Source organism: Leguminivora glycinivorella, chromosome 3, assembly GCF_023078275.1.
Source record: "Leguminivora glycinivorella isolate SPB_JAAS2020 chromosome 3, LegGlyc_1.1, whole genome shotgun sequence".
NCBI classification, from domain to species: domain Eukaryota; kingdom Metazoa; phylum Arthropoda; class Insecta; order Lepidoptera; family Tortricidae; genus Leguminivora; species Leguminivora glycinivorella.
In genome coordinates, this window is record NC_062973.1 from 24,608,254 (window position 1) to 24,618,402 (window position 10,149).

Here is a 10,149-nt window from a genome sequence, read left to right on the forward strand (position 1 = left end):
ACTTGTACTTACACCCAGATTTTTAGACTTGACTTTACCTAAAGAGCAGGAGTAGAGAAACTAAAGAAAGGCAATGTAATAAACAATAGCTTTAAAGGCCCGACAGACCTGAGAACGCGAAATTGAAATTTAAGATTGACGTCATATTTTTATCTAGCCAATTATAAATGGAATACGTTAAGCTTTACGAGCATATTGCATCATTGGGCGTGGCGGCAGTATTAGCATGCACCGGACCCACCAGTTTTACGACGTCTGTCTGTCAGGTATTCGTTGACGGAGATTTATGACTTACGGCGGAGGCGGGTGCTCCATTGAAGGCCCGGGCTCTAATAGTTATTTGTTTTACAAGGGGGCAAAGTTGTTTAACCGCACGTGCCAATATTGATACCCGAGCATGCGAAAGATTCCAATATTGAACCGCGAGCGTAGCGAGTGGTTCAAAAAATGGAATCTTGAGCGTTGCGAGGGTTTCAAGGCACGAAGGTTAAACAAACTTTGCCACCGAGTGAAACACAAAATTTTTCACCACACCAACGAACGACGACGAACAAAATACTAACTATAAAACATCAAATAAAATCAAATCCATCAATTTATTCATTATTTATGATTCAAAATCATCATTTGTAGGTAAATTCTACCAGCCTGCTTAAGACATCAAGTTAAAATTTGTATGAAATTACTTTGCACTCTTGTGGATAAAATGCAATTTTGCTATCTGTTCTGTTTTCGAATAGGAAAGTAAGCCTTTAACAGTTGGTGTGGTGAAAAGTATTAGGAGTATTGCCTAGGGCTCAAGTTTTCATTAATAAATTCGAAACTGGTCCTAATCTCACAACCATTCGTCACGTCTGCATTAGCCACCTTCGTCAGTACAGTCTTTAATCGTAGGTAGATACGAATTTCTCTGGTCTTTAGCTGATTTCGTCTCATCCGATATTACACGTATTAGGTACACATTATATCTTCTTTTGGAATATTTGCAGAAGACTACTGACGTAATTAGAACTTAATGGGAGGAATAAGAACATCACAGAAATGGGAGATCAAATACGATACCGTTTATGAAATAATCGCGTTTTGAGTTCGAGTTCGGAACTGTTTAATTAAATACAATGCTATTTCATTCTTAAAATTTATTATCCATAATCATAAGCCTAAATATCATCAGGTAATCAGTGTAATGGCATTTTACATAAAATTAATTAAATTAGCTAAACCATATTATTATTACATCGACACCTCAGCAACTTAATTGCCAACGTGCATGAAGAAGTGGCGCTGATTGTCACTAATACATGTACAGTCACAATCAGATATATCTGAACGAACAAGGTGCGCAAAAATATCTGCACACACCTTATCACCTTGACAATAGAGGCGTGTTCTGAAATTTGTGAGCACCTGCAATAATATTTTACTAAGTTGCGGCTATTGCCGAACCAAAGATTTCCATTGGTAGCGTTGGTAATAGGGCCCAAGGATGGATTTAAGAAGTGGAGCCACCGTGATTTTTGATGTTAGTTTTTTGAGGTTCTGGTAGCTTCTGCTCTGGAGGAAAATAGGGTCTCAATCTAACGGCCCGGATTGGTCGGTGAGCGACAGCCATAGGTGCGAATGAAAAGTCCCATCGCTGTATGGCCGCCGCTCACCTTAGACCAATGTCGTGGCTGTGCCGTAAGTTACCATCCTCCTTGCGTTATCCCAGCATTTGCCGCGGCTCATGGGAGCCTGGGGTCCGCTGTGACAACTAATCCCAAGATTTAGCGTAGGCACTGGTTTTACAAAAGCAACTGCCATCTGACCTTCCAACCCAACCCAAAGGGTAACTAGGCCTTATTGGAATTAGTCCAGTTTCCTCATGATGTTTTCCTTCACCGAAAAGCGACTGGCAAATATCAAATGACATTTCGCACATAAGTTCCGAAAAACTCATTGACACGAACCGGGGTTCGAACCCGCGACCTCCGGACTGAAAGTCGCACGTTCTTACCGTTAGGTCACCAGCGCTTCTCAATCTAAGCTACCAAAACCGAACATCAGAAATTACGGTGGCTCCAGTTCGTAAATCCATCCTTGAGCCCTAAGGACCAATCCTACCAAACCAAAGGAAATCTTTGGTTCAGCAATAGCCGTATTCTTATTTTTTTTGCATTGTACAACTGCAACTAACTCTCTGGATGCCGCAAAAATATGTGACAGTCGCTTAATGGCTCTACAAATAAGACCGTGTCAGATATTTTTGCGGCCATCTTTATGTGACTGTATTCTTATGAAACGTCAAACATTAGGTAACTAATGATAGTGGCAGCCGTAAGAAATAATTTAAACTGATTTTTAACACAGAAAAGTCTATAAAAAGAGAGCAGTACCAGTCATATAAATAGCAAAGAGCAACACTGCAACAATAAAATTTACTGTGATGTGGATGCACCCTTAGGTATGAAGTTACGTTATAGAATAATAAACGATTCGAGAATCTATAGAGCCTTTGTCTACTGCTATTTTTACAGCAATGTCAGGAATAGGGACTAATGTATTATCGCATATATAATACTGCAAGAGGTTGCAGTGTGTAAATACCCTAAGATATGGTGGAGAAATGGTGGGATAAGTCAATATTTGTAAAATCATGTAAAACTTACATAGATCTGAATATTATACTATCAATCCTAGTCATTATTGATAAAGTTACTCTATAGAATAGACTATAAGTATATGAAATGTGATATTTTTTTGAAATTATTTAAATTGACTGTGTACGGTCACGGACTTTTGTTGATCCGCTTCTAGGTCATTTTATACCCAGACTTCACATAGTTTAAGCTATGAAATGTCCAGTATAAAATAAGCTAGAAGTGGATCAACAATTAAAGTCCGTGACCGTACATAATGAATTATCAACTTCTTGTAGTATTTAAAAAGCAAAAAACATTCTGTTGGCCAGCATTAACATACTTTTAAGTATATTTTACATCAATTAAAATTTACGGAACCAATATTTATGATTCATATTAATAACCAGAATATTATTAATGTGAAACATTGTCTATTTAATTGCAACAATTTGATATTCAACAACTACAATTAAGAGCGCTTTCAAAAAATCTGCTTGCTCGCATTTCGACGCCGGCGGCGCTGGCGTGCGCCTGTGTGCAGACGCACACTATAACCAGAAGCATAACGATTGTAGCCTGCGGTACAGACATAGCGTGCGATCCTCTTCGAACCAACCTTACGTGCGGCTAGAGCGAAAGGGATAGCATTCATGGTCGGTACCGCCACGCCGTCAGTAGCGTTGCGGACTAACCATTATTGATACTTGCGTAAAAACACCACCATATATATTACATATTTGCATACATGATTTCGTGCATAAATACTTGACCTTTTAGTTTAATTATTAAACTTATCACAGTTTTTTTTATTAAAACGTGTGTAGCCTTGGAAGAAATAAATTAAAAAACTTTTATAATATAATAAATTGTGTATATAATATTGTCTTCTGTCACCGCGATAGTTACTCATGAAATAAATTTATGGAATCAGATTATATCGCGTATAATGAATATAATCCGTTTTCTTAGTTTTATTTCATTTTGTATATGATATGTTTTCTAGGTTCTTTTCGGTGAAGGAAAACATCGTGAGGAAACCGGACTTATTCCAATAAGGTCTAGTTTACCCTTTGGGTTGAAAGGTCAGATGGCAGTCGCTTTCGTAAAAACTAGTGCCTACGCCAAATCTTGGGATTAGTTGTCAAAGTGGACCGCAGGCTCCCATGAGCCGTGGCAAATGCCGTGATAACGCAAGGAAGATGATGATGTTTTCTAGGTACATATATATAATGGAACTAAGATCGGTTTTCTTTAATTTTAAGTAGTTTTTTTTTAATATTTAAAATGTGTTTTTAGGGTTTCGTAGTCAACTAGGAACCCTTATAGTTTCGCCATGTCTGTCTGTCTGTCCCTCCGTCCGTCCGTCCGTCCGCGGATAATCTCAGTGACCGTTAGAACTAGAGAGCTGAAATTTGGTACCAATATGTATATCAGTCACGCCGACAAAGTGCAAAAATAAAAAGTGGAAAAAATGTTTTATTAGGGTACCCCCCCTACACTTAAAGTAGGGAGTGATTTTTTTTTTCATTTCAACCCTAACGTATGATTTATTGTTGGATAGGTATTTAAAAATGAATTACTGAAATCGTTTTTTGATAATATTAATATTTTTGGGAATAATCGCTCCTAAAGGAAAAAAAGTGTGTCCCCCCCCTCTAACTTTTTAACCATATATTTAAAAAATATTTAAAAATCACAAAAGTAGAACTTTGTAAACTTTCTAGGAAAACTGTTTTGAACTTGATAGGTTCTGTAGTTTTTGAAAAATATGGAAAACTACGGAAGAGCCGAGCGGCTATTTACCAACGCGGCTTTTAAAACCGGCCGAGAGCGTGTCGGGCCACGCTCAGTGTAGGCACTGAGCGTGGCCCGACACGCTCTCGGCCGGTTAAATAATATGTTGTTTTAATTGCATGGAGCACAGGAAGGTCCACATCTATGTATTAGTTTTTTGTAAGGAAATACAACTCTACGCTACGCCTACCTGCTTTAGTTGACTGTTGACACACTGAGACAGTGGCTGCGCCAGAGTATAAAAGAGTGATTACCATCTCTTGTCAAAGATCTTGTTGAGACTGAGACGAATCAAACGAACCCAAACACGAAGTGGTTTCAAGACCTGGTCGTGGAATACTCTTGGCTACCTTCCAGCTTCATCATCAGATCCTGGGTACCATCTCTTGTCAAAGATCTTGTTGAGACGAATCAAACGAGCCCAAACACAGAAGAGTTTCAAGACCTGGTTGTTGAATACTCTTGACTACCTTCCGGCTTCACCATCAGATCCTGGGTACCATCTCTTGTCAAAGATCTTGTTGAGACGAACCAAACGAGCCCAAACACGAAATGGTTTCAAGACCTGGTTGATGAGAACTCATGACTACCATCTGACTTCATCATCAGATCCTGAGTACCATCTATTGTCAAAGATTTTGTTGAGACGAGTCAGTAACCTAAAATGATATTCAATAATAAATAATACTTACTAAAAATATTAGTCAAGTTAATTAGTTAGTTACCAAAGTCGTCAACCCAAGGATCAAAGTTTTCGGTCGCAGTATACATGCAACAGTACAGCCAAACACGCACACAAGTGCGGTTTTGGACACGGCGGGTGCCGCACACAATGACAAAATAACTTCGCGATCGTCGAGCCGCGTGCGGAGCGGACTAACATACGTCCTGCCTCTACAAGCTCTGCCGCGGTACTGACATCGCAAGCGCGCGTAACCGGTAATAAGGAGGCATTTTTAAAAAATCGTCAAAAATATTAAATTGCAATTAATAGAAAACTTTTGCATAAAATCTGTTTGAGTAAGCGTTGCAGATTATTTTTATATTAAAACTACTTCAAAAACACGTAAGTTTACGAAGAAATTGACACTTATTCTGAGGTGATTTCTGAAACAAATTGGATTCATCATATCCTCATTTACTCTATTCTAAAGCCTTATAACAAAAAAGTAGTCTCAGAAGATTGTAGTACAGGATATACATAATACAAATTTACCACTTGAAGCATTCAAAACTATCCAAATTTTACAAATTAGACGGACTAAGTCAGCACTTTTCGCGGGTTTTCCTAAACATGCACTAGAAAAAAAATCATAATTAATTAAGTGAGTTAGTTTTTAAAAATCCAGTCTCACAACATGTAAGTTAAGAAGATGTCCTAATCGAATCCTGAACTTAATAAGTCTTTTAGATGACGGAAAGTGTAGCATTTTGCCGACTAAAACTATCAATTTTACATTATTACGACGTTTTCGTTGAATGCCCTCTTAACATGATCAATTATATTGTAAACATCAAGCTGATCTGCATATGTCTATGGCATTGTAAAGAATAGACAATTTGATTTATTGTCCAACTTGCGTGTCCAACTATTAGTGCAACTTTGACAAGGTTCTATTTACATTACCTAAAACTAAATATTTATGTATGTAGTCTATTTACTTAACACATTCACTGCGGTAGGGGGCCGTTTGACCTCTTACGAAGTATGGTTAATGCTTAATTTAGCAGAAAATGATCATGGTCGTGAGTTCAAGCCTCTTCGGTGCTTAATAGTTCTTATGATTCTGATTCAGAAAAAATACAAAAAGAGGGTCAAAGGTCATGTTTTGCAGGGTGAACATTGAGCAGTTAGTTAGGGTTTTACGAGTTACGTTAATTTCCGCAGCAAAGGTGTTAATGTGTCTAATTCTGTGTATTCCAATGATTTTAAATTATAGTAAAAACTAGAAAAATTATGTGTACATGTATAATACATAATTTATTAATATTAAAAGAGAGAGTAGACATTTTAAAATAAATCTCGGTTGTATATGACAAGGAAAAAAAATTCATATTATATGGGGTGATTAGCAGCACAACTGCACTTAATTGCCAATATTAAAGATATGAAAATAGAAAGTTTTTTTGAAAGACTCCCACAAAAGAAAGCAAGAAATATAATTCATTACAATAAATTCAATATCTAAGCTAGTTTGATGGAAGCTATGTGTATATTTAATATTTAAAGATGATAATTTAAAGCCTGAGCATAAATATATGACTATGCGCCATGTTACCAAGGCTCGGAACCGGTGTATTTTTTACCGGTTAAAACCGGTTTATTTCGATTTTACTCCGAACTTTGTAGAGAACGCGAACGTTATGAGAACTTTATTTTAACCGAAACAAACCGGTTTGTTCGACGAGTGGCGAGACGCACCAGCGCCGCATATATACGTACGTTCACGCAGCGACTGTTTTGTTTGGTTAGAACAGTATATTACCTATCATGCTGCGGAATAAACCGGTTTATTTTGTTCTATATGGGTTAATCGAACGAAACCTTTATGAAAGTGTTACCCTAAAAACCTTAAAAATAGCGGTTTTTCGAGCGAAAACGAAATTTAAAGGTTTTGCCGCAAGTACATGATAACGGTTTGAAAATTTAACCGGTATCCGAGCCCTGCATGTTACAGAACTTCATTAGAACTATTTTCTTCATACTAAACTGAACTGTCACCCCATACATCTGAATAACAGCGCCCTCCCGACAACAATCATATATTTCTGGACAGGCTTTAAGGTTCTAAGGTATTAGACACAGTTATGACACTACTGTCAGTTCTAAACACAATGTATACCACTTGGTACTGTCATGTCATTCACAAGTGTGGTAAAGAGGCATTTATCACTATTGGTCATAAAGGGGAAGAGAATCTAGCCATAACCAAACTAGATCATAAAAATGTTTACAGATAAACAAATATAAAAGTAAAGATGAGAAATGTCTTAATGATAAGTTGGACCCTGTCAGGAATCAACCTAATTTTACTATAATACAAACTTCTCAAAGATAAAAATGTTTTATAAAGCTCTTGCGGCTTGTAACTTCATCAGCTGTAGCATTTTACTGGGTACAGGGACTCCAGAGTGGGCGGCCTTTGGCTTCCGGACCTTTTTGGCACTTTTGGTAACACTGCTGGGTGCTGGAGTCGGCTTCGACTCTTTAGGCTTTGGTGTACTTGGCGGAGCCATGCTGGCACGAGTCTTCACTGTTGAGTTATTTACTGTAAGTAAAATGTTGACTATTTATAATATTAACAACATAGAAAACTTTCCTATATAATAAACTTCAGAACATTTTATTATCAAAGTAAAGATGCTTAGTTAACAAAATGATTACCTTTAACTTGAGTTCCATCCACAAGTTTCCTAGTAGCCATGGTCTTTTTGATAGTCGAAATTGGTGACGCCTTCGCCTTGATCTTCGATACGGTGCGTTGCACCTTAGGAGTGGCTTTTATACTTTCTCGAGGAGCCATTGTTAGTTTTAACACTATTAACAAGCAATTACTTAATTATTATTTGATAAATTGCTCTGCAAAACACCAAGCAATATGAACAAAACACTTTTTGAAATAACGTTTTGGTTATCAAAGTGACGTGACGCCCTTGAAGCAAGGAACACACTACGCGGACGTCCGTCGTAAAGCTAGGAACATACTACGCGGACGTCCGTTGTAAAACGACCGCGACCGCGACCTATCAGTGTGCACGGAACAAAACATCCAGAGAGCCAGATTTCGATCGGACGTCCGTGCGCTCAAGGCCACGTCCGCGTCCGTCGACCGATAGTTTGCACGGTTATGTGTATTTCCATTGTCCAGATTCCCGTCCGCGGTTGATTTACGACGGACGTCCGCGTAGTGTGTTCCTAGCTTAATACGTGCAGCTTCTGACGTTTCCCATACAATTGAGCGGCAACAATTTTACTAGCGCCATCTAGCGGTTCGAGTTGATCAAAGTAGTTGTTCAGACTTTTATTTGAGTAAATTAAAATAGAAAATGCTATTACTTGATCTACTTTAACATTTTTAGACGGAATAAAACAAAAAAATAAGAATTTGTAATTTTTTTTAATTTTATGCTGTATGAAACTAAACTATTTTGATCAACTCATGCCGCTAGGAGCGCTAGTGTGCCTGTTGCTAACTTTGGCACCGAGCTGCACGTATTGAAGCTAGGAACACACTACGCGGACGTCCGTCGTAAATCGACCGCGGACGGGAATCTGGACAATGGAAATACACATAACCGTGCAAACTATCGGTCGACGGACGCGGACGTGGCCTTGAGCGCACGGACGTCCGATCGAAATCTGGCTCTCTGGATGTTTTGTTCCGTGCACACTGATAGGTCGCGGTCGCGGTCGTTTTACGACGGACGTCCGCGTAGTGTGTTCCTAGCTTAACTCGTAGAGTTTACATGTATTTGATGACACTGACAGTGAAGTCATAGATTTAGAATTATTAAACTAGATTATGGAATCACATTTTTTGCCATACTAAATTGAACCTTATCACTGAGACAGAAAGGTGATCGTATCAGACTAGCAAAAACGGTCCACATGAGAGGGCATTGTTTGGGCTGGTGTCTCTCTCGCACGTGTTGCCAGTGTTAATGAGGTTACCATAGTAGTAGTATTTTTATCTGTATATTACCTGACTTTATAACTTCTTATATTATTTGAGGGTTATATTCAAAGTAGGGTTTCGATATATTTCAAAGAATTGGAAAATAATTATAATGTAATTATTTTGATGCCAATAAATCAAAGATTTGTATAATTACAAAATATGTTCAAATGGGTATTAGTAGATTTGGTAGTAACTTTGAAAATTGACTGGTATCCCCAATGTATGACAGTGATGACGTCACTGAATAATGTTGACATTGTCAGTAAGTGCGAGAGGGACACCAGCCCAAACAATGACCTCTCATGTGGACACACTTTTTGACCTAACTACTCATTCTGGTTTAACTGTAATTCTGTGCTCGGACCAACCTCGGACCACAGAATTATAATTAAACCAGAATGAGTTGTTAGCCCAAAAAGTGTGTCCACATGAGAGGTTAAAGTTGGGGCTGGTGTCCCTCTCGCACTTATTACCACTATCAAAATCATTTGAATGACGTCATCACTGTCATCATTTAGGGATACCAGTCAATATTCAAAGTTACTACCAAATCTACTAATACCCAATTAAAGGTTTTTAATAATTGCGCAATTTTTTGGTTTTATGGCTTCATAATAATGACTTACCAATTCGTTACAAGGTATTAATACCCTTGCCTCAATATAATACGAAAATAATTTAAGAAGTTTATAAACTTAGTTATCATACAGGTAAAAATACTACTACTATAGTAATTTTTTAACACTGGTCACACGTGCGAGAGGGACACCAGCCCCAACTTTGACCCTCTCATGTGGACACACTTGTGCTAGTCTGTCAAGAACGCCTTTATGCGCAGGTGATAAGGTTCAATTTAGTATGGCAAAAAAAGTGTGAGCTCAGTCCCTATTGTAGGTCGATGGGTCCGAGGAGCGAAGTGAAACGAAAACTGTCCAGTATTCATCTTGAAATCTCTAAACTGCGTCCACGTTGGGCAATTTTATGAAATAGAGCTGTTATTATTTTTGTTTGCTATTTAATTTCATTTATATTATTCAGAAACAAGAAAGTTTTAA

The 10,149-nt window shown here is 37.9% G+C and overlaps 1 protein-coding gene across 2 annotated transcripts; it reads right to left on the bottom strand.

Annotated features, from left to right (window-relative positions):
- Positions 1–7,061: 7,061 nt before the first annotated feature.
- On the bottom strand, positions 7,062–8,073 carry LOC125224866 (histone H1-like). Of its 2 annotated transcripts, XM_048128364.1 has the most exons (3): positions 8,041–8,073; positions 7,801–7,953; positions 7,062–7,684 (listed from the first exon to the last, which is right to left on the bottom strand). In XM_048128364.1, exons 2-3 carry the CDS (start codon positions 7,937–7,939, stop codon positions 7,482–7,484), a joined length of 342 nt encoding a protein of 113 aa, XP_047984321.1. In that variant the 5' UTR covers positions 7,940–7,953; positions 8,041–8,073; the 3' UTR covers positions 7,062–7,481. The 2 variants fall into 2 exon arrangements, with proteins under 2 accessions (XP_047984321.1, XP_047984320.1); XM_048128363.1 differs by lacking the exon at positions 8,041–8,073 and having other exon boundaries at positions 7,801–8,034.
- Between the last annotated feature and the right edge of the window lie 2,076 nt (positions 8,074–10,149).